This window comes from Euprymna scolopes, chromosome 29, assembly GCF_053919585.1.
Source record: "Euprymna scolopes isolate OS-2025 chromosome 29, ASM5391958v1, whole genome shotgun sequence".
NCBI lineage: Eukaryota > Metazoa > Mollusca > Cephalopoda > Sepiida > Sepiolidae > Euprymna > Euprymna scolopes.
In genome coordinates this window covers 31,531,548-31,558,345 of record NC_136510.1, presented here as the reverse complement: position 1 = coordinate 31,558,345, position 26,798 = coordinate 31,531,548, and the positions used below count along the sequence as shown (strand labels likewise).

The 26,798-nt window shown below is 31.2% G+C and overlaps 1 protein-coding gene across 27 annotated transcripts in view; it reads left to right on the top strand.

Annotated features, from left to right (window-relative positions):
* Positions 1 to 26,798, top strand: part of LOC145252572 (IQ motif and SEC7 domain-containing protein 1-like) — a 737,205-nt gene that overhangs the window by 546,260 nt on the left and 164,147 nt on the right. For all 27 annotated transcript variants that reach the window (XR_013863619.1, XR_013863618.1, XM_080112202.1 and 24 more), the window contains exon 3: positions 8,543 to 8,704. Coding sequence is in view for 25 of the 27 variants with exons in the window: in XM_080112202.1 (XP_079968328.1) it covers positions 8,543 to 8,704 (162 nt within the window). In the remaining 2 variants the exon portion in view is untranslated. The remainder of the gene's footprint in view (positions 1 to 8,542; positions 8,705 to 26,798) is intronic.

Sequence of the window (26,798 nt, the reverse complement as noted above, 5' to 3'; positions counted from 1 at the left end):
CTACAATAATATCGTGTGACTTCCATTCATGTTGAATGTCCACACAATGCCCAGCAGCAATATATTACATATGAAAGATGCCACTGTGGAATTTCCACAGGTCCTGCTAGTTTGTATTATATTGACAGCTATTCTCATCTTGGTTGCTCTTTTTGAGAACCTGTACAGAATTTAAAGCTGAGCCCATATAGGTTGCGGAATTGTTTATGCATGAAGATTCTTGAGTTCAATAAGATGCATCTGGAGAAGTTCGGAAGTTACATCAACCAAAATGGTATGCAAATAACAAACAAAATGAGAATAGTAGTTTGAATTATCCAAATTATCAAAAAAAAAAAAAAAATCTGAAACCTTTCACTCTCAAGTTTGAAATAACATATCCATCACTAAATGTATAGATTAAATGGACATATCTTATTTTACAAAGCAGCATCCAAGCCAAGTGGCTCTGTCAGGCAGTTTGTCCTATTTAAGTTTGTATAATATATATATATATATATATATTTGTTTATTGTTATATAAACATGCTCACATCCTGCTGCTACAAATAGCCACTTGTTTCAATCAAACAACAGATATCATCAGGTAGCGACTTGACTATTCAAAAGTTCAATGAATAAATGAATATTTATTCATTGAACTTTTGAATAGTCAAGTCGCTGCCTGATGATATCTGTTGTTTTATTGAAACAAGTGGCTATTTGTAGCAGCAGGATGTGAGCATGTTTATATAACAATAAACAAGTATTATCAGCTCTTTTTATTGAGCACTATCTAACAACCTCGTTGAATTCATTAGTCCATTACTTTTGAATATAAAAAAACCCGAGTATATATATATATAATTTTTTTTTTTTTTTTTTTTTTTTTTGCTAAACACAGAATATTGTTTCTTGCTTTTTTTTTTAACAGTTTCAATAAGAACTGCTAGCACTTAAATATTTGGATCATTCAAATCATTCTCATCTTGAATGTTATTTTTACAACATGTCGGTAACCTTTGACCTTATTCAAGTGTGTCTTCTAAAACTCTGGAATCTGTATTGAATTTAGAACTGAAAATTTTATTTAATCCATGGGGTAGATTGTTCCCATTTCATCAGCCACAACCGGATGAAAGTCTTATATAATTTTTAATTTTATTTATACTATTGCCTGTACTGAGGATTGAACCCTCAACTCCCAGAAGACTGTCACTTAGAACTAATTATTACTCAAGACTTGGTTTAGAATTCAGTACAGATTTTCAAGTTCAATCAAAATGCGCCTGAAGGTCAGAGGTTACATTGGGCAAAACGTTGCGAGAATAGTACTCCTGATGAGAACATTAATCCGAATAATCCAAGTAATTTGTTCTTGTAAATAAATTGGCTTATAGAAATAGGATCTTGACAGATACTAGCGTTGTGGAAGAGAGTGGACCATGAGATAACAAGCATATTTCTTGTTTTTACCAATTAAATTTATATTATATTGACTTTCATGTGTAAATTAAAACCTATTAAAAACAAAATATTTGTGTAATCTCCACATGTCGTGTGTGTACATATAATTCGAGGGATCTTTAAGTGTTATTGGAAAAAGGAGTTACATCCAGGATGAAAACAGTAGTCCGAATAACAAATTATGAATCCTCATCTTAAATTCCGAAACATGACTGAATGTTGCCTTAACTGTTTACTTGAAGTGTCTGTCTATTTGGTTCCGTTTAATGCAGAACAATTCTTTATTTGTGCCAATCAAATAATGAATATACATTTTATGATAAGCCTAATGTCTAGCTGTTTCTTGCAAAGGTAACCGATTATTATACCGAGTTGTTGACATCTCTTTACTAGTGTTAATAGGATTCGAAAATTGCTTCTGAATGTCTGAGCTTGATGCAGCGAGGCGGGTGCTCTTACTACGGTCGCGCGATAGCTGCTTCTTGCCTTGCTCCATCGAGATCTAAATGTTAAGAGGTGTGGAGCGCGAAGTGTTCCGTGCTGGCAATCAATAATCCTCTTTCTGCTTCCTCTCTGAGCCCAGCATCCGCTGAAACTGACACAGAGGATGCAACCTTCTCCTGAACAGGAGCTGGGCATCACCACCACCAACGTTATATTAGAATAGTCTCAACCCAACATGATGATGATGATGATGTAGGAAACGGAATAGGGAAAAAAGGGAAAGGAGAGGGTAGCAATCGGGAAGACTGATGGAGCCAAAATGAAGTAACTGCTACAGCATGTAGTAGCAGTGCAAGTTGTTTCCTCCTTACTACTCTCTCTTTCTCTCTCTCTCTCTTGCTCTCTTCAACATCTGTTAACTCGATCACTCCTCTCTGCCCACCACTTTCTATCAGCACCTCTCTCTTTTCTCTACACCTCCCCACTAACTTACTCGATCACCTGTTCAATGTTAAACTACCTTTTATTTACCGATTGATTTTATTTCTTCTATTATTATTCCCCATTTTTCCTTCTCTCTCTCTTTCTCTGCAATAAATTTAGCAATTGTATATGAGATACTTTGAGATTTGAAAAGAAAAAAAATGAACAGGTGTTATTTTATTTGTTTATCATACCTCTCTCGGCCTCTCTTTTGAAAATCATTTTATAAATACACGTACAGATCAAATTGGGTTAAATATTTCATCTGATAGTTCCCAATAGTGCTCTTATTTTTTTGTGTTAACAATTCTAAAATGTTCAATTATTCTTCTTTGTATAATTCTGTTCATATATAAATATGCGTGTCTATTTTTATATATCTGTCTGTACAGGATTCACTCCTAAACTAATTAACCTATCATAAATTTTGGAACACATCTATTAGGTGTAACGGATAATGTGAGATATTTTTAGTAAAAAAAAAAAAGGGTGGGGGTAGTAGCCCTTTGTGAAAACTTAGATACTTCTAATGTTTATGAAAATTTATCAATAGGTTGCAATTTCTTGTTGACCTATGATAGTCCCTACCCTAAAATGAGGACACAATGCCTGGAATGATGGTTCCATGACAAAAGAACAGATAGTACAGTACCTCCTCTTGAATTGAGTATTGAAAGATAGTACAATTAATATAAGTAATGAATAGACAGATACCAAATCTCCATTATTGATTTTTATATAATATTGTTATAGATGTAGTTTTGTTCAGAGCTTGTACAATCGATCCCTTGAATTTTATGATATTTATATATCGTATCTTTTTACTGTTGCCTGGTAAGACTTGAACTTTTGCTGCTCTGAAACGTATTTATTTAGCAAGATATTTTTGCATGAATAAATAAAAAAAATGTTTTATTTAAATTATATCAATCCTAGATAGTTTCTCAAATCCTCCTCTTCTGAGTGTCAATCAAATTGAAAAAAAAAAAGGATTTTACTTTAAATTGTATTTGAAACTGGGGGGCTGGGTGACTTTTTAACGTTTCTATTACAATTTATTTAATGTAAAAACAATTATATTGTTTATGAAAAAAAATGCTGTCAACTGCTTGAACTTTGAAAAAGTAAAGATCAAGTGGTTTTTAAAAATGGCTATTTCTAAATGATTTTATTTAACCTTTCTAGTCATACAACTTTTTCGTTGTGCAATTATCAGAGTTGCTATTGATAATTGTGCAATATAAAAATATGTCAACTAATATTCCTGCTATAGTAAAAGTAACTCAAATACCTTAAGCACTTTGTATATATTATAAAGTATGTATGCGTATATGTAGTTTTGTTTGATTTCAGTTGAAGTGCTCGCAAATCAAGGACCCTCTTCCATAGGACTAACACTCGAATATCTATGTATATGAGATACATAGATATTCGAATGTTTCATTAATGACGTTTCTGAATTTTTGAGATGAGGATTGGTTATTTGTATAATTATTCATCGGACGACTGTTCTCATCTTGAGTGTGATTTTCACAACGTTTCAGTCGATATAACCTCCGACCTTCTTCAGGTGTATCTTGCCGGACTCGGGAATTTAGACAGAACTTTGAGCGGAACCTTTTATTTACTTCACGGGGTAGCGTGCTCTTGGTCTATCAGCCATGACTGGATAGAGGTCCTAAGTAATTCGCAAATGTATTTTTGTTCATCCACACTGAGGATTGAACCTTCAACCTTCAGGAGAATATCACTTTTACAATTGATTTTTTCCCAGTACCCTAACCACTGCACCATGCAAGGACCCATGGTGCTATTTGAGATAACATCACTTGAAGGTGCACCATTCCTCGTAAAAGCCAGTGTGAGTTAGACTAACTAAGGAGGTCTTATTTGGACAGCAAATACTATGTGATTTTGAATATTTAATCAGTTTACTTATAAGGAAAATGATCCTCATGCCAGGTTGTCCTGACAAACTCCTGTAGAGGGAGACCTTAGACACTCGAGGATAGTGGCTAGTAGGCATTCAAGTTATAACCCTATGTATGTGTGTGTGTGTATATGTGTGTGTGTGTGTATGTGTGTGTATAATATATATATAATGATGTGTGCTTGTTATGGCATTTTTTTATATTTTATTTATTTTTTGTTGCTTCCCAACTTCCCTATAACTTGTATAATTAAAGAATGGAAAAACTAGCTGTTAGTTTGTTAACAAACAATAATGCATCATGTGTAACTACTGCTGATGCTAACTATTATATTATTTCCTTCTACGCAACAGAAACATATTTTGCCATTAAAATTACACTTAATCTACTCGTACAAAATGATATCTTTTGTAAACATTGGGAAACAAATTTTGGTAAGATGTATCACTTTATAATTAAAGTAATTTGGAAAAAACAAGTTTTCATTGTCTACTTTATAGTACATGCAATAGCAACACTTCAGTCACCTGATACTTGTGTTTGCTTCAATACAAACTAAAATAGCTCCATGCAACCGGAATATCTAATTATTATTATACTAAAACTGAGCTAATGAACGTTTGCTTCTGTAGTCTTTTTTTTTCTACATATCTTAATCGCACAAAATACATGCTAAGATATTCTTCAGTTTTAGGACTAAGCTATGTTTGAAAAAGCTTCCATTTTAATTCTAATTTATTGTTATTTGCAAGTTACTCACCAAGTGACCTATTTTTTTTTTTTTAACTTTATATCACTTTCACTCTCTCTCACTATATGTTTGAGTTTCCCTACTCTTATTTTAGCAGAGCTACCAGGCATTGCTCTGAATAAAAGTGTAACATAACTTCTATCCTTCTCTCTTTTTCCCTACCCCGTCCCCTCTCTCCTCTCCACCCATTTTTTTTTTCTTTTTAACTCAACACATGCTTCTCTGTGGACATACACATGCACATAACTCAAATTGGATATTTAGTTCGCTGCATCTTATATAAAAGGTCCATACAAAATTTAAGCCAGATCAGCTCAATAGTTTCTGAAAAAACTTCTAGAATAAATGTAATATTGTGGTGAGTAATCCCTATCAATCTCTAACAAGGCATGGAACAGATACCATGATACTTAGTTTGCTGCACCTTATCACAACAATGGTTCACACAAAATTTCAGCTAGATCAGCCAAGTATTTACTGAGAAAAAGTGGAAGGACAGACGAAGAGAAATATAATATAGGAAAGGTGTTTCATGATATACACATATATAAAAAAGAAAATTGTAAATATTAATCACAACGATTAGCATCCAATTAGATTGGGACATTGACAACCACATTGCTAAACAGTCTTCATGTTGGAAAGATTATAATGCTATAGGCCAAGCAGTATTTGGATTTTTGTTTTCAGTTGCACTTAAAAATCAGTCACCGTGTAAGGATTATCTTTTTAATTCGAATTAAATGTTTATAAATAAAAATGATCACATATGTTTATATTTTTGGCAAATTGAAAATTAGAAATATGTAATCATAGATTTTTGTTTGGAATTTATTAAAATCTATGGTCACTAAAATTTAGATCATGGTTGCAGAGTCAGAAGGTATAAAGTCTGACTCCAACTAGATTTCTAAAATATCTGACTACTTATTTTAAAGTATTTCAATATTAAAACTGTCTGCTAATTCTTTGAAGTATAAAAGATCTGGCTCCTGGTATTATGAGTCTGACCTGAATGCTGCTACCTTGATTTAGAGAATGGTATTTATGCAGAATAAGGAGCGTTCTATCAGCGGAATTTTCCGGGCAGTTTACAGAGAAAACACTAGAGAGTACCAAACAAAAGTTTTGTGATTTTGTTTTGCAAACATTGGCGAATGTTTTCAATGAAAAAAATATTATTTCTGTTATCACGAAGATAAATTCAATAAAAATAATTAATTGAAAAAATGAAAACAATCTCTCACTCCTGGACAGGGTTCAAAAGAGAGTTGCCAATCTAATAGGTCCCGCACTGTCAGCTAGGCTTAAATCTCTGTCCCATCGCCACAGTGTTGCATGTCTTTGCCTTTTTTTACAAGTATTTTAATGGTAGATGCTCCGACAGAACTACAAGCCCTTGTATCCCCTCAATGTAAATACTCCTGACAAACCCGACAAGCAGCTAAATCTCATCCCTACACAGAGATCCCCAGATGCTAGAAAGCCTTCTACTTTAATAGTGTCTTTCCAAAAACTGCTAGATTTTGGAATTCCCTTTCAGGTTCCTGTTTCTCTGACTGTACTTGCATGCAAAAGTTCAATACTGTAAATAGACATCTTACTACTCAACTCCCTACATAGTATCCCTGCAAATTATGCCCCAGATAGTAGCTCCTACATCAAAGTGGCACTGTGCCTTGTTTGGGGTATAATGCAATAAAAATTAAAAATCAAAAGAATTTTTGTTACAAAGAAAATACAATGAATAATTATTAGACAATTTTTAACGAAACTTTAAAGAAATAAAAATTCAAATAAAAACAAAAAGACTCATTGTAAAATAAGTTTCATGAATAAATATTTTTTAATAACAAACAACTTATAACAAACTAAAATGATATGCTGTTTTTTTTCCTTTTTTTGTTTTTTGTTCAAATTGATATATATATATATATATATATATATATATATATATATATATATATATATATATATATTAATAATAAACCAGTGCTAACAATTAAATATTTTCGTAAATGACATTGGCTGCTGAGATTTCATTGACTCAGCATTTTTCAACATTTTTCATAAATTACCTGGAAAATACTGACAATAGCACAGTCCTTATTCTGCATAAGTACCGAGATAATAAATAAAATGCAAAAAGTTTCCCTAAAATATCTCAAATCCATTTTTATATGCGACACGAAAACAAATGCCTTAAAAAAATCGATGTCAACAAAAATCATGAAAAACGCCCAAAACTGAAACAAATTAAACCAGTGCTTAATTCTACTCAATACTATCTGTACTTAAACACTTTAAACTTTTGAACCTGGACTTGCTATTAAACTTATTTTTGGAACACCACTTTTATTGACACTTTGGTTAATATCTTACTACTTATTTTGGCAGTTAATTTGTTTCTACTGATCCCCCCCCCCAAAAAAAAAGATGTTGATGACATGTTAAGGTTATTACAAAGACAATGACAGCAATTTGCAGCATATAAAAATATCACATCTCAGAAATATCAAATGTAAAAATATCACATCTCAGAAATATCAAATGTAAAAATATCACATCTCAGAAATATCAAATGTAAAAATATCACATCTCAGAAATATCAAATGTAAAAATATCACATCTCAGAAATATCAAATGTAAAAATATCACATCTCAGAAATATCAAATGTAAAAATATCACATCTCAGAAATATCAAATGTAAAAATATCACATCTCAGAAATATCAAATGTAAAAATATCACATCTCAGAAATATCAAATGTAAAAATATCACATCTCAGAAATATCAAATGTAAAAATATCACATCTCAGAAATATCAAATGTAAAAATATCACATCTCAGAAATATCAAATGTAAAAATATCACATCTCAGAAATATCAAATGTAAAAATATCACATCTCAGAAATATCAAATGTAAAAATATCACATCTCAGAAATATCAAATGTAAAAATATCACATCTCAGAAATATCAAATGTAAAAATATCACATCTCAGAAATATCAAATGTAAAAATGTCACATCTCAGAAATATCAAATGTAAAAATGTCACATCTCAGAAATATCAAATGTAAAAATATCACATCTCAGAAATATCAAATGTAAAAATATCACATCTCAGAAATATCAAATGTAAAAATATCACATCTCAGAAATATCAAATGTTACTTTGACACATTTGAGTGCTTTATAACATTCACAGTATTAAAAAATAATTTATGGAAAATACACTGCAGTATGCTGAATTCTTAGTTTATTTTTTAAATTGTACTCTTTTTTTTTCTCTCCTCAAAATACATTAATCAATGTCATGTGTGTTAATTATGGGGAAAACCCATTTTTTTTTATTTTATTTTTTTTTTAGGTTAATCTGTTGGAAAGTCTGATCTCCGAGCTTCTAATCCTATCGTTTCTGATGCAAATCTTGAATGTCTATTTCAATAACTTGATTGACTTTTGTTCTTTCTTTCATTCTACAGAAAACCAGAAAAAGGTCTCCGTTTCCTCATAGAACGTGGATTTGTTGATCAAACTCCACCAACTATTGCCAAATTTCTGATTACCCGAAAAGGACTTAGCAAACAAATGATTGGAGAGTACCTTGGGAACTTACAGATACAATTGAACCAAGATGTCTTAGAGTGAGTACAAAACAAATTTTCCTTTTATATGTTAAATTCTCATTTTGTGTGTGTGTGTATATATATATATATATATATATATATACACACACACATTTAATTGCAGTAATAAAACATCTCCTATGTAAAAAAAAATATTTTAAAAGTATACCTGAATTAATCTCACTTAGAGTAATCAAAGACTGATGTTCATTTATCAATTTGAACTTTTCCTTGGAGATATACGTGCGTGTGTGTATAACGGAAAAAGTATAAAGAAAGAAAAAAATTTTTTTTTCATGAGCAAGGGGTTAAGTTTTTTTTGTTTTTGCTTTTTTGTTGACATTCACTCATTCCGAGTTTCATCCAGGATGAAATGCAGGCGTATGTTGGCTCTTATTGATTGTGGGTGGATATGAACGAAAATAATTGGCTTTGTGATGTTCTTGGAATCAATATCATTTTAGTTTGGTCCGATGAATGCATGGCAAGCTACTGCCGGTCATCATATAAAATTGATTTTATATTTTTACTCTTCAAACGTATATATCAATAAGAAATGATAATAAAATGTACTTAGCTTTAATAGTTTATTGCAGTTTGACAGAATCACCAATCATCAGACTAGTTTCCTATTGATATCAATAAGAAAAATTGATTGACCCCACTTAGAGACACTTCTGATAATCGGTGATACTGTAAAACTGCAAGAACATTAAAGCTAATTACATTTTATTGTCATTTTATTACTTGCACTGCTCTCTCTTAAAAGATATTGAGCTCTTTGTCCAAGATTTGCTATCTTAATTCAGTTCTGTTCAGATTTTCAAAGGTGTGTTTTTGTTATATATAAACTGCAATATTGAAAAGGATATGAAATAATTTCAACTATGCAGATGTGCGTGCACACAGTTTGCTGTTAAGTTTTTTATAGTATAGTCATTAACCTGAGCTTCTACACTGTAATATTACTGATATAATAATTATTTCAGAAACTGTTTATAGGACCATGTTTGTAACTATTTGGGCTGGTGAATCTTTGTCCCATTTGAAAGTTCTTGATAAGAAAAATGAAAAAATTACAGCACTAACCGCCAATCAGGTTTAACCAGCTTCCTCTGAAGGAGGAAGTTTCATGGGAGTATGAAATTCACAAGCAGTCCCCAGTTGCATGTATATCCTCATTAGGGGAGATGACAACGTTTATTTTTTTTGCAACTCTTACAAGGAGGTGTTGACATCCCCCTACATACAGCGTCTAGAATTCCCAAATTGGTCAGCCATTTCAGTGATCTAACAAGAACCCGTGTGTCAATTTGATTATGGCGTATGTTTGATAAGGTTCAAAGACGTATTTGTAATTTGATTGGCTCAACCTATTCTTCTCTACAACCTCTCTCTCACAGACGTGATGTTGCTAGTCCCAGTCTTTTGTACAAATACTATTATGGCATGTGATATTTAGAATTGCCTGATCCATTCCTTGTTTCTTCATTTGACTCATTGGTCTAATAGTCTCCATCTCCGTTTGCTGTTTTGATACCTCACCGTAATACAGCTATCTATTCCAGTAGCTTCTTTTCAGAGATCTCTGTAGATCTCTCTTCCTGCTAACTGTTTTTCTCCTATTTATAACCTTTGTCATTTCAAGACTATAGTCAATGGGTATCTGCTGCCTTTGCAATAATCACATTTCATTCTTGTTAGCTGCTTACTTCAAGTGACTTCATGCTTTGTCTGAAGCAATTTCCATTTAAAAAAGTGTATGAATTGTATCACTATCAAAATCGCTATCCATGTGTTTCCATTTTTTTTTATGTGGATACCCATTTTGTATCATAGTCAACAATACATGCAAACAACAACAAATTAAAGAAACATTTATTTCCAGTTTTATTGTTTCATAAGAATCTCTCCAAAACTTGAAGCATGATAAATATTTAAATAGAAGTAAACACGTTTTTACCAGGATGTTAAGGGTTTTAATTTATCTCTGTGGCGGTTAGGCACAAAGTCTGTGTTTTGAAAAGCCAGCACAGTAAATTAGTGCATTCTCACCGACAAAAAGTAGCCTATTAGCATTCCCTGGTAGGGGCATTTTAGGTGGTTAATAATTAACTAACCCCTTCTCACAGAAAGTTAAGCCTGAGAAAGTTGACCTCCTAGGACTACACAGAACAATACTTTTCAGACCGCACTAGCATGACTTGGATTCTAATAGATTGAATCCTCAATTGGTATGAAAATAAGTTTTCCTTGAGTGGGCATTTTTTTGACTGTCTTTAAAAATTCACATTATTTTTGTCTTTAAAGTTAAATATTTTTTATTTATAATGGGGTATCCTCCCTTAAAGTTGGGAGATTCTATTTATTATAAACACTGCTAATAGGAACTGGCAAACCAAATTAATTCACGTTCTATTATCAATCAGAAACCAGAATTGCTCCATGAAAATTGAATCCTTTTAACATTTCTGCACATAATTTTTTCATGTCAACACAAGAAAGATTTTTTGCTCTTTGCTTGCAAAATTATGAAGTCCAAAACCTGTACAGAACAGCGACCCACTGAAAATTCTTCATATCCAGGACTTGTATAGAAAAACTACCCATCGGAAACTCTTCTGTAATTAAACATGGCTTCTAATTCAAGAATAACCATGTTCACAATTTTTTTTGCTTGATTTTAACATGATTTTATGCTATTTGTTTGTTCAGTCTTTCATAATGCAAAGCCTCAATTTGATCTATTAGTCGTTTTGAAAATTTTTATCCCTTTTTCTAACGTACACACATTGACGTTCATGATGACTTCTAAAATAACCAAAACCTTAATTATAAACTTTGTTCTGAAAATGGTTGCATCATGCAAAAATATATGATGCAATATCTTTGAAAAAGAAATGTATATATATTGTCATATATTGTGATATTGAATTTTTGTAAATGACAAAAGTCAGATTGTTGTACTTGTTCTGCTTGACGTCACTGTGCACTTCTCATCTGTAATAAAAGTAGTCAAGTCAAAGCATTCACAATATCTGAACGGTTGATATATTTTATGGTAATAAAGTTGGGGTTCAAAATGTGTGTCATACGAGGAAGTCTGTTTCTAGTTTATAGTATTACTGAAATAGTTGAACTTGAATATCTCTTGTTCAGTAAGAAATGTTGCAATGTTAGTGAAGTTTTTATTTTTCATATCGATTTGATTCAATTTGCATCGTGTCACATAGAATAAAAAAACGTTACATATTTGTTTCCGTATAAGATTAGATTTCAAGCATCCCTTGTGATTAACAAAATACCTCTCTGTAGTAAATAACTGTGCATGCGTGATGAAAAGCCACCTCTTTCGCAAGGTGTATGCATACATAAAGTACGGATGATCCAGAGGAGTAAACCTTGAATAAAGATCCTGCTATTCTTTACAGGTAGTTCTAGTTCCTACGATGACCATCAACAAAGAATGCTTTGGTGGAAAGAATACCCATTCACATGAAATGCTGAGTGTTCTTTGAGAATATAAATTTACCAAATTTCAATAAATGTTGTACTTAACTCTTACCTAATCAAGCAGAGTACATTTTTAAACTTGATACACTAATTTTAATACTTGAAATGTCAACTAAGAATACAGTGATATGATGGTATAACATTGGGCCAAGAGAACATAGGGTTTCTTAGTCAATCCCGAGCAACACCAGGTCTTCCTGCTAGTTATAAATCCATGCACACTTCTATTATTAATGAAACTCGTGAATTGCTTATTCTGAAATTTCTATACTACAATTCAGTTTTTTTTCTAACACAGTTTGCTTTTCTTTTTTCTTTTTCTTTTTTTCTTTTTCTTTTTTGAGGGGTCAACCAGAACGGTTTGAATGTAGGTCAAGATGGGAGGTGCAAAAAAATAGTCTTTGTCTAGTTAGATAAAGTATAAGAGAATACTAAGTCGAAAAGGAGAATCTTGAACGAGCAAAACAAACAATGCAGTTGATCTCTTGACTTATTTAGGATTTATTGAATCAACAATAACTTCGCTTCACTTCACATTTCAGATAAGTATCATATTTTTTAGTGACTGAGCGTGTTTGTCAGTTCCATTCAAATAATTTTCTGTTGATTTTTCTTCAAAAAATATCTTACAAATTAAAGTACTACACAGGATTGAATAAAAGGATGTTCGCGGTTTGCCGTTTTCCAGGATAAAAGTTTCAATACTTCATTTCTTGACAAAAATAAAAAAACTTTGTTTTTATTACTATACAGCCACCAACGGTGATTCATTTTCTAATATTAATAACATTATTGGCCAGATTATCTATTGTTATAAATTTGAATTAATCACTTCTTGTTTCCTCAAAGGCTTTCTAAATTAAAATATATTTTCGGAGCACAGAATACATACTTTAGTCCTTGGATTGAGTTATGTTTAAATGTAGAAAAAATGAGTTTGCAAACCCAACCGACATAAAAAAAAAAAAAAAGTTTTAAATCAAAAATCAAAATGAGCCTTTTTCTACTCTCTCTCTCTCTAATAAATATATATATATATATATCACTGAGATTTATATTAAATGTCTACGTTGATATTGAGAAATTATTAAAATGAACTTAATATATTCAGTCATGGATATGCAAATGACTTCATGAAGGTTAACTAATTTGCATATTCCTTTGAAAAATGAGCGTTCATTAATTATTTACTTTTTATGGTTTCTTATGAAATGATTGATTTCATTTAACAATTCTGTTTAATTCTATTTATGCATAGTTTCTAGATTGTGCATAATTGTGTAGAATTTGGGATGAAAACGTTCTAGCACACATACATGTTTATATATATATATATATAGAGAGAGAGAGAGAGAGAGTGAGTGAGTGACCTTGTTTGTGTGTATATGCAAAACGTCTCTACCAAACTACTCTGAATATTTGGTCTACAGACTTAAAATTTGATAATAGGGTATTTGGACCTCGGTAATACTTTTGAAGCTGCTAAGGGGTTAAAATTGAACCCCCTCCCCTCAAAAAAAAAAAAAATAGTTGACTTTGGCAGGAGTGAATCGATTAACTTCTGAGCATGCATACATATACACTTTTAGTTTGAACTTGCTTAATTTATGTCCGTTTTTATCTATCTGACGATAGCTAAGATGATAATGACAAAGACTAAACCAATAAATAACAGCAAAGACTAGAGCGTTGTATGTTTTGGTTTCAATACCAGCTGATGGCACCAAAGTTTTTATAAACATTTGAAATAGTCTATATATATTGGGTACAATATAATAATACAGAATTGGCTCTATAATAATAAATGCAAAATCTTCCTAAATTAAAATATCATATTTAAGCATATTTTACGACTGGGCAATGCCAAGCAGCCTATATATATATATATATATATATATATATATATATATATATATATATATATATATTCATTTTGCACTCCAACTATTGGTTAATGTGTTGTGGTAATATACTCTTTTGTTTATAATAAACAATTCCAATCTTTTTTTTTTTTTTTTTTTTTTTTCCCCCTCTTTCTTTATTACTGTCGATTATTAATAGACAGTGACAGAACTGTAAAGAGCGTAAAGAATGGGGGGAGGGTTCCAAACATTACTCAATCCCAAATTTGATGAATATTTTAACATGTATTTTGTGTGATTATAACTAAGGAAAATAGCCTAAGTGAAACAAATGTTGATTAACTCGACTTTGGGTATAATAGATTTTCGCTTTCACATACCCTACTTTTTGTGCTTGTGTAATTTGTTTGATGGTCTTCAAAAGATATTTAAATTTTTAAAAGGTTACAAGTTTGAACAAAAGATTGTTCTCATCTTGACGTTTTCATTGGCACAAATAACAATCAACTTATTTGAATTGCAGATCATCTGATCTCATTAGAATTTTGAATCAAACAAAGTGAATTCTGTTCAAGCGAAATCACTTGAATCTTCTTTTGTTTCTTGAAAATATGAATAAACAATGTGTTCAACAACATTCATTCTAAACAAAATGGATCAACATGAAAAATAAAATCCTTTTCTATTTTACTTGGGAAACACGGAAGTAGGCTGATCACTTTTTTTTTTTTTTCTAATGATTTCAGGTCAAATATTTCCGGTGTCAGTTTTATTATTTAGCAACATTGTTTTGTTTTAAATACAATTACCATAACCCAAATATTTATTCAAATATGGTCTGCTGCTGATGAATCGCAAACAGCTGATATTTAGGATGTTATTACCAATACTATTGTGATTGTTCATGTGTTTCAAATTAAACAAAGCTATTTAATGAGATATTTTAAAGATAAATATTCGGAATAACCAAACACAAAACACTAGCAATTCTGTAATATGTTTTCAATTAAGTTTTAACAGATTATTAGTTTTTTTTATTGGTGTATTAACAAATAAAGCTAGTTTGGATTAGAAACAAATTTGTAACGAAGCGGTGTACTCTTATGGTAACATAGTGCGTATGGGCGTGTGAGAAAATCAGCAGCAGCCTGTGATAGCTGACTGGTGAAAATATTAGCAGCAGCAGCCGCCGTCTTAGCATATATGCAAATTAGGCAAGTGTCACACAAAGAAGGCGAGTAAAAGGAAAATAAAAAGGACAGCATGTGGTCGAGACGAGAAGCGGTGTGCATGCCGGAGAAGATGGATGTATGAAGTCGAGGGTGAGAAAGTGCTGGCTATAGCCGGCATCAGGTGGCAGGGAGTGAGACTTTTAAAAAGCACATTATATGGCAGTGTTGTAAAACACATGGGTGTGTGAAAACACCTTTGAAAGATAATGAAATGTCTTGTTGGAAGAATCATAAACAAATGCACTCAATTTGCACTTTCAAAAAAAAAATGCTGAGTCTTACATTTTATGTCCTTCCATGTTTTTTACTTCCTGCGACGCTACCAGACAACATGTGGGTCTGAGTGGTTGAAATGTAACGACACGGTTCGAATGTAATTGTCACGTCACAAATTGATCTCTTTGGATTATTTGGGTTACTATTCTCATTGGGTTATTTTTAAACGCGATAATAACTAAGAAAAACACCATATATCCAATGGAGCTTCCTGTCAATTCCAAACAAGTTGTCTGAAAATCACACAGATGCTTTGTTTATTGCAAAGTTTTGTGGGGAATCATTTCGACTTTTTGGAATTACTGCTACACTCAGACGGCGCAAACATTTATCATGGACAGAGCAGACAGTAGACAAGTTTTGCATCAAAGCTTTCCTTCTCCTAGATGCATGTCTTACTAAAGAATGAGAGTGCATCCCTCCCAGCGGTGTTTAGATACATCTTCAGATATTAACCTGGAAGTTTATATCTTCTGGCGTTGATCATGCTCATTGTTGCTTAACTTGGATGATCTAACGAGAACTGATGTGTCAACGTGATTGTTGTGTGTGTGTGTGAATTGTGAAGATAAATATCTTTATATTAGAATCTATCGTGATAATAAAAAAAAGATATTTTGTGAACTAAAAGGCATTTTTAATAGAATTCATTTCTATTGGAAATGCTTTTTGGTTCACAAATATATAAAAACTCTTCTTTCCAGTTTAAGTTATGGTTGATGAAACAACAACAATCTACCTTTGTGGAATTAAATAAAGGATTCAATTCAAAATTTCCTATAGGTTCCCAGTTTTAACATTCCCAAGATTCCCAAGTTCAAAAAATTGTACCTGAAGAAGGTAAAAGATTATATAGTCCGAATCGTTATAAAAAAATGAAGTGAAAAATAACAACCAAGATTGGAATATTAGTCCGAATGATCCAAAATAAATTCTCATCTCAAAAATTGTGAAAGATAAATTGATTTTTGTTTTGTTTTTTATCTATAAAAGATAAATAATTTTTCTGTTTTTTTTTTTTTTGTTTTTTGTTTTTTTTTATACTCGTTATTAAATGTAAATATAGCAGCATTCCTTTTTGTTCGTTTTGTGTTTGATATTCTGTCCAGAATTTTTTGTGATTATTTAGTGCTATGGTAGTGCGCATTCATTTTTTTCTCAACTATGTTCCATACCTGGTAATTCAAAACATTAGGATCAGGGTAGTTATGATACCAATTGATAGGAGTTGTGTGATCATAAAAAAATTTTTTACTTGACTTTTTTCTTATATAAAATGACCTTTTATTCATCTCATAAGACTTGTATCTGATGTGGAGATTTCAGTTGTTGTGTTTTTGACAATGTTTTGCAATCAACCTCGTGAATATTCTAGGATCACTACCAATGGTGTGCTGTATCTGTTGGATAAATTCGTGTCTTCTAACGCTATCAGTGTGTCTGGAATGCCTCTTATGTTTTGATAATGATGCTACGCTTTCATCTTAAACCTTTAATTTTTTATGAACTTTGTACATGAAAAAGATCAGGCGACATTTTAATGTTTCTCGTTCTGAATTGTTATATTCAGCCTTTGTAGTCAAAACAACTTTGCCTTTTCATTTGTTGTGTAATTATAATGGCTGCTATTAATAATATAGAAAACATGAAGTCAAATATTCTTGTCATGGTAAAAAAAATAATTATGTATGTCCTCAAATATTTTATGCACACTATACATTAGATTAATAAACGTTTTTTTTTTTTGTTGTTTTTTTAAATCAGTGAACTCTAATTAAAATATTATGATTTGGATTTTGGGTTTACTTTCATCAGCCTCGTAATTCTCACTTCCCTTATTTTGTTCTTTAGTCCTCATATTCCATGAGTGATGTTTCTGACAAAGAGGGAAGAATTGCTGTGTTCTAGGTCAGAATCTATTCAATCCTAACACTTAGCAAGTTTTTGATCTTGAAGTAGTATTTCTTTTTTTTTTTTAACTCCTTGCATCAAGTGGCTTAATGCCTTGTCTGAAATCATTTTTATTAAAAAAGAAAAACAGATTAATATCTTGTAAAAAGGCAAACACGTCTAACAAATTAGCTTAATGATTTTACTGTTTTATAATGCGTACTATAGTAAAAAAAAAAACAAAAAAAACATTTAAGGCACAAGTCTATTTCTTGTAGATTGTTAAAAGTGCACATGCTTCAGTAGAAATGCGAAGTTTGGTTTAAAAGAAGAAAAAAAAAATTATTTTGCGAACACTTTTTTAAAAAACTCCCATCTAGTTTGAAAGCTTAGAATAAACTGATTTTAAAGGTCACGGGAAGTCTCCTGACTCAAATGCTTAGGTCGAGCGCCTACAAAAATAGATGCATACTACAATAGAACTGGAATTTGTTTTAAGCTGGTATCTGTTTGCTAACCTAAGAAAAGAAATGACTGATCTATTAAGTATGCCTTAGGAAGATGAAAATAAATATTGATTTTAAAGCTTGTACTCGTACATTAGCAGTGAATAAGGCGATGTTCAATTGGAGCATCTATATAATGTAGCCATTTTTTCTATTTTCATTTCCCTTTTTTTCATGTCTATGTATTTAAATTTAGAACATTTCAAGCATGTTCTCAATAGCTGATTAAGATCAAATAAATTGTAGCTGATCAAGTAGCATTTTTCTCCCGCGATAATTGTGGTTTGATTATGCATACAATCTTTATACCAGACTTGATCAAAATTCATATTAACTTTATTATCATGGACACAGCACAAAACCAATTACTTTAAATATTTGCTATTACTAATGGAGATTTGGCAACTGTTTGCCTAAAGCTGAAACTTATACTGTTGTTTCTATTAATTGTACTATTTTTTATTGTTTGATTCAGGTTACTATTTCAGACTGATATACTATCGGTCAATTTTGGGGCGGCGGGGAGTAGTGTTGTATCTGCTTTGTTGCTATAGTTCCATCCTCACGGGCATTACCCACTCCTTTTGAGAGGTGTTAGTGTAGTATCTGTTCTTTTATCCTAAAACCATCCTCTCAAGCAGTTAGTTGGTAGTGTAGTATATATTCATTTGCATAATATTATCCACCCAGGCATTAGTCTCCTTTTATGAGGTTAGTGACATACTAATACTATGTTAATTTAGTTAATAATATTAAGTTAGCTGTACAGTCTTGTAAATGTTACAGATATGGTTCAGGAAAACATTGTAAGATTAGATATTATAATTGAAATGAAATTGTGGCATTAACACTAATGCAGGTTTAACTGGTTTCCTCCAAAGGAGGAAGTTTTATGGGAGTATGAAATTCACAAGTGGTCTCAAGTCACATTAGGAGAAATGACGACATTAGTTTTTGCAGCTGTTCCAGGGAGGAGTCGACATGTTATTTCCAAATTGGTCACCCATTTGGTACTGACCAGGCACAATGTTGCTTAACTTCGGTGGTCTAGTAAAAACCAGTGAATCAATGCGATGTATGAGATATTATGAGGGTTACTTAAACTCATCCTCTTTAAAAGAAGGGAGTTTGGTTCTTGTTCACGATCAACTTATTTTATCTCCTCTGCTCTCATTTAGGGGTCAGTTTTATGGAAATTAAGTTCGTGTATATATATATATATATATATATATATAATCAAATTAGTTGGAATACTCGTTACAGGGCAGGTTTTGGAAGCATATTTGTAACTTTTAATTATTGAATCGTGTAAAACTACAAAATAGTTCAAAGTAACAAAAAAATATTACTGTGGTAAAAAGTGTGCAACGAGAAATTATGCAACTGAAGTTTGAAAGTTGAGAAAATTGTTACATTCGTGAAAACTTAGTGCAGTCATTTTTAGGTCATATACCTCAAACGATATGCTCTATTTGCTAAGAAATGAGTATTTGCAATTTTTAAACAATTTTATTTGGTTGTAATATTGTTTTTCATCCATTTCTATAAATTCACTTTTTTATAACTTTGAATTAGAATAAGAATTATCTACTTGTTCATTTTTTTTTTTAAACTTGTCATTCTTAGATGCGATCTTACAGATCTGAGAGCATTGGAAAGACAAGTGTCTGAAATGGCTTTTTAGTGGGTCTCGAGTCTGAAATGGCGTTTTCTTTGCTAAACTTTCAGGTTGCATTGCTCTATCTTAAGAAAACTTGTTAAAAATTTTGATTATCGTGTTTCATTGTTGTTTTTAATCTTTAGGCTGAAGCCCAACGCCCAACAAAGCTGCTGGTTCATCTGGGTAGATTTCGTTTTTTATTAGTGTTTCCAATTAAAACTGATATTTTATCTGCTTCGGCTTGTTTAGCTTTCTTTCCATAAAGAAGGCACAGCCTCCAATAAAAACATCAGCTCATTTTACAAGAATAGTAGACAAAGCAGGTTTTTTTTTTTATCAATAACTTAAGTGAGTGTGCATAGAAATAGAATTGCATGTGTTGATTAATATGGATGAAGGTTTACTTTTTCAGTTTTTCGTTTTTTTTTTTTTGTTGGATGTTATGATTAGTGATCCGCATTGTTATTAATATGCAAATAAAAACTCCCATTCTTATGAGAATGTTTTTTTTTTAATAAAAGAAAAAAAAAATACTTTGATATTCATTAGGAATGAATAATAAACTGATATTGTTTTTCCATTGATTATTAGAAGCATTCTCTCTCCCCCTCTCTCTCTCACTCACTCTTTTCCCTCCCTCTTATTCTTTTCCCTCCCTCTTATTCTTTTCCCTCCCTCTTATTCTTTTCCCTCCCTCTTACTCTTTTCCCTCCCTCTTACTCTTTTCCCTCCCCTTACTCTCTCCTCTCACTCTCTTTCTTGCTTTTTCACTCTCCTCATTCTTACTCATCTCTCTCCGTCTTTCTTTTTCCACTGTCAATCTATCACTTCTTTCATTTCACATTCTGTGTTTTTCCTTGATTTGATAATCTCAACTAATTTCAACAGCATTCATCAATCTTAATCTTATGATATACTAACAAATTGATTTCTTGTTTATCTATAAAACATGGATATTTTCCTGCTTCATTTTGTCAGATTGTCAGCTGCTTTATGAGAAACGAACAATACAAAATGATGTTTTCTCTAAATCAACCCCCCCACCACCACCACCACCACTTTCCCTACTTACTGTTTTTTTTTTGTTTTTTTTTTTACAAGAACTTCATCAACCCACACAAATTTGTTGTTACCAATATTTCACTGATTTGCAGCATTTGTTATCTTGCATATATCTCGACCCACCGTTTAGTCTTGAGAGACAATGGATAACACCTGTAAAGGTGACCGCATGGGGAGTCTATTGTGAAGCGATGGTTGTGCAATCCAAAACCGCACTCTTGAATTTGCATTGCTTGATTCCGGCAGAAAAAGTCTGCTGACTGGAAACAATGCTGGAATAAGCAGAAAGCACCTGTTATTTTCATTTAGCACTAACAAGTTTCAATGTTTTTATACATATTTTCTGAAAAACATCTCGATATTGCAAAACCTATATTTTCTACTTTTTTAATCTTTAGGTTGACATTAGTCATTTAAATGATTTTAAGCTATTTTGATTAGTTTTGCTTGGAAATACATTTTCTGAACATTTCAAAATGGATCCATATTTGGATTCTTCAGATTACCGTTTTCATTTTAAGTGTTATTTTTGCAGTTTTTTGGTTGATGTAATCTCTGATCTTCAAGTGTATCTTGTCAAACTCTGGATTGTTTCTATTGACCAAAACATGAAAATGAGACTCAAGATGAGAATAATTGTCCGCAGAATCGAAATAATACAAATAATTATTCCTCATCTGAAAAATTTAGAAATGTAGGATCTATTTTAATTATGACAAATAATATAAATTTATTTTTATACTTAGGATTAAGAGTAATAATAATGTAATATTTGACATGTATAGGATACGTGTCTTAGAAGGAAGAGTTTGGATTTATACAAAGCTAGGAGAAAATTAATCCCATGAACTTTTTTGCAGCATTTTTATCTTCTCTTTATGTACATTAACATCAGTACATAATGATATTAAACCTTATATCTAGAATCATTCTTTCAATTTTAATAAAAATTCATTGCATGAGTTTTATTCTAGAAAATGTCTAAAATGTAAGGCTTAAGCTTAAAGGAGCCTTAAGAAAAAATTGAAATTCAGGGGATTTTGCTTAAATGACATCTAATGATAATTATAGATAAAATTTAATACAAATCTAAATCATTTGAATTCTCAAATGAGAGGTGGTGCCCATATTATACCTATCCCACCCCCCCACACACACAAAAAAATACTCTGAAGAAACTGAAATTTAGGAAATATTTACTAATTAATCCCTAATATTTATTAAAATCTTACAAAAATAAGATATCTCAATTTTTATAAGAGCCTCCCCCCTTTTTTCCCCTCTTTGCATAAAACTAAATATAATTCACATTATCTACCTTTATGCTCAGCTGCTGTGTCCTAGAATTCATAATGACGGGCAAATTAGTTTAGGAGTGAATCATATACATAGAAATATGCAGACATAACTAATATATAGAGAGTTACGACAATCATGTTAACTTTTGCTGACAATCGGAGATGTTAGACCATTATTATTATTATTATCATAAACTGTTAGGTTGGTGCAAAAATGTTTTTTTTTTTATCCGATCTTAATGATATATTACGAAAGATATGTTAAAAAAAAAAAAACATTATTTTTGCACCAATCTAATATTAGTTAAACTGTTGCAAATTAACCAAGTAGAAGAAATGGTGGAAAATAAATAATTGAAAAGGATTTTTGATGTCAAAGAGATAAGATTAAAGAATAATACAACAGTCATTCCAAAAGTAAGGTCCCCTATTTTTTATTTTTTTTAACTAAAAAAACCAAAACGTTGAAAAGCTGCAAAGCGACTTTTTGTGTTCCGAAATTTATTTTTCTACATAGTCATTTCCCAATGCACTTTTGCCAGCCTCTTTTGATGCCTCAGTCGTAAGATTCAAGAGTGCACTTTTTCACTCGCATCTCTGTCGCAACTCTGAAATTAACAAATTCATCTCCTGTCCTAACATCAGCTTCGTAAACGTTCAACAGACGCCAGTGAATGTTGATCGGTTTAATTTTTTTCGGCATGGAGGAATTCAATGACACATCTTTGCTTATGACGCATGTCCATAACAGGGGTTGCTTCGTTAGAGTCTCTCACCATCAATAATACAACAGAGATGAAACTTTCATGTCAAGCTCTTGAAGATAAGGGTTTTTTTTTGTCTTAAATAGGTCATGTCCATTTGTTAAAGTTCTGAAAACTATCCCCCCCTACCCTCTCTCACTATCCCTCCCTGCCTTTTTTCTGTCACTATTCCCTCCTGCCCCATGTCTGTCACTACAGGAGGGCACATGTGAACAATAGAAAACAATACTTGTCCAAAGATAGTCAAGTATTAGACATTACTATTTTAATTTATCATTACGCACATTACATTTCTTAAGATAATGTTTTTATTGTTTTAACTTATTTTTCTAAGTTGAGTGATTTTTTTTTTTTTCTTTTTTTTTTTTTACTTTCCTTATCAAAGTTAGAACCTGTCAAAGTTAGAACTCTATGTCTTAATATCTTTGGGCAAACATCTTAATCACATCGGTCATAAAGAGAGTTCAGTTGTCCCTGGAGTCTATATGCAGTGTTTTTTTTTTTGTTCTTTGATGGATATCGATGGTGCTTCTAGTTGGTCATGTCATAATTGTTAACACTATACATTGAAATAGAATACTCTCTCAGACTGCTGCGTGTGCGTTCAGGCACTACCAAAATATAAACACATGAAACTTGTGGCCTTCTCTTTTGGTACTTCCAACCTTCAAGGGTTTTGCATTGGGACAAACATTAAAGACAGATGAATATTTCCTCGTCTTTTTCTCTCTGTTTTTCTCACTCTCTCTCCCTCCCACTCTCTCTCCCTCCCTCTGTGTATGTGTGTATATATATATATATATATATATATATATATATATACATATATATATATAGTCTTTGAAGTTTTTAACCTTTAAAACTATACAAAAAAATATTTTTTATCATTCGTTAGAAAACCATTTAGTCAGTAAGTCATTTAATCACCTGCAATCACTGCATCAACTCGCTCTCGAATTTACTATAGTACTAATAATTTATTTTTCAAGGGATCATCAGTTGTTTACCATGAAACACTGTTTCGGGGATATATATATATATATATATATATATATATATATATATATATATATATATATATATATATATATATATATATATATATAATTACGCATGCAGTTCACTTTTTTATTATCATGTTTGAGGGCAGCCTACTCATCTACTTTTTTCCTGTTAAACTGTCTACCCTAATATGAGCCTAGCCTTGGCTATATATATATATATATGGCTATATATATATATATATATATATATATATATATAATCTTACTTGAATTTATTACTTTACAAATTATTAAAATCGTTGTTACTAAGGTGGAAATATTAGCTATGAAATATAAAACCAACTGAATGACTTTTGTCTCTTATAATTAAAATGATGTTTATAGTTTAAAAAGAATTGATTCTCCTTAAGCAGATTTATAATAAAAGATAATTAGACAATTTTTCAACAAATTTATTTTAATCTTGCCCGATTTCATGTCGTCCTTGACCTTTACAATAAAACTATTTAAATAAAACGAATTTAGAAAGTTTTTTCTTTTGTTAATTAAATAAATGTATTCTGTCTGAGATGGGAACAAAATTAGTTTTATTGATTCTTTATTGGAGGAGACCATTGACTTTAGTCTTAGAAAAGATTTTAAATTGTGCAAGCCTAAACATATATATATATATACTGTGATCCTCCAGATTGGAATATTTTAAAGTAAAAATTGAACATATGGCCTTTACTTAGTGTCATGAGGAAGGACAAAGAAAACAGACTGTTTCTATGCCTCAGAATGACACTGTATTGTCGAAACTTAGTTGATTTTAAATAAATATTTATTTAAAAAATAATTCTACATTGTATTGGTTTCTTAAACTTCCATATATATATATATATATATATATATATATATATATATATATATATATATATTCAAGTTTAGCACTTTTATAGAAATATGAAGAGTTTCTAATTAAGCAATATTACAAAAGTTCTCTCCCTTGAGCAAACATTTCTAAGACTTATTATATTCGTATATAAAATATAAAGTTCATTTCTCTCACATGGCCGAATGGTTAAAAATGTTAGGATTCAAATTGTTCAACGTGCAATACAGTTGTATAAGCCGTTATATAAGTGAACAGTAAAGATATGTCTGTGGATAATAAATACAGGCTGTCCAAAAAGTCGCTGAAGGGCTTTGAACTTAAATAGATTCTTAATTTTGGAGTGACTTTTTGGACACCCTGTATTTATTTATCAAAATAATTATTGGAAGAATGTCCGTCCAAGGACAGGTAAATGTAATTTTTAAAACAAAACAGTTTTGAGCCACTTTTAATATTCCCTTTTAAAGTGGCATTTTACATAAGTTTAAAAACAATTGTAAAAAGTGTGAAAATAGGCATTACATAACTGAATAATAATTTTGTTGAGTTATGCTATAATCAGGGAGCTCTTTTGTTAAAATTTTGTGATTCAGTATCATTTTTTATTACCTCTATTTTAACCCTCTGAACACTGATCCTTTTTTCTTTGTAGAAAAATGATTTTTACCCTGATTTTTAAAATGACTCTAAGCTTAACTTTTCATTGTATGCCCAATGTATAAGATATTTATAGCATCAAAATGAATTGTAAAATTTGAATAATTTGCATATTGCGATGACGGCCATCTTGAAATTATTACGCTGACCATCTGCTCACAAAAAATTGTCATTTTCTTGTGCATATATTAGTCAATTGTAGAATTACAATTTTGCGACAGTCACTTTAAGAGCATAAAGTTGAGGAGGGTTCATACTCTTTTGTAGACATACTTCCATGTGATCCTATATCCACTGCACCATCTGCACAAGCCATGGGGCAGGGAAATCTTATTGTTTATAAACAATAGGAATCACTGAAGAGAACTCTATCCCTTTTTATGTTGATAATATATATTAAAGAAAAGATCCCCAAAACAATATTATATTTTTGAGATGAGGATTGATAATTCATATTATTTGTACTATTGTTTTCATCTTGTTACGGTTATTTGCACAACGTTTCGGTCAATGTAACCTCCAATCTTCAGAGGTTGAAGGTTCCATCGTCAATGTGTACAACACTAAAAATACAATTGCGAATTTCTTTGGACTTCTATTCGATCATAGGTGACGGAATGAAAGCATAGTCCCCCCCTCCCCGTGGATTAAATAATGGGTATCATTGAAAATTCTGTCATGATTCCCAAGTTTTGCAGAAAGGTTCCTGAATACAAGATATACCTAAAGATGGGCATACGTTATATAAACCAAAAACGTTGTGTGAATGAATAACACTTAGGATGAGAACAGCAGTCCTAATAATCCATGTAATATGAGCATTAATATTGTTGTTAATGTTGAAAATTAATTTCACATGAATTTCTCATGGTGATGGATGGAGGTTGACGGAAAATCTCAACTCCAACACTTGAGATGTGTTCTATGTTCTTGTTCACCTCCCAGTCTCCATCTGGATGATAATGTTTTGTTGTTTTTTTTTGTTTGTTCAAGAGAAAAATAAATTCCAATTTAAAAAAGATAAAAACCAAAAATAACAAATGTTGCTTTACATGGTGGTGGTGGTATTATTTAATAATAATAATAATAATAATAATAATAATAATAATAAACATTGTTTGTGTCAGAGACAGATTTCTCTTTTGAAAGCCTGGGAAAATGTTTTCTGAATTCAGACGCAGTTTATTTGGACTCTAGTTCTTGATGACAGCTCATTCTTCTCTTCACTTTTGCATTGGAATAATGGAAGGGGTGGGTAAATTTTAATACACATTTTATTCCTGGTTATTTTCTCCAGAATTGAACGTAGTAAATGTGAAAACTGTTGACCACTAGCTGTATTTACTAGCCGTTATCCGGGAGTTTTGACTTTTTTTTTCATCCGTTGGAAGAAACATCCTTTTTTTTTTTTCTTTTTTCTCTCCTTTTTCTTAATTTATTTTTTAAATGTTTACATTTTTATAAAGATAATTTACTGAAGGAATAGGGTAATAAAAAAAAAAAAACTTGGT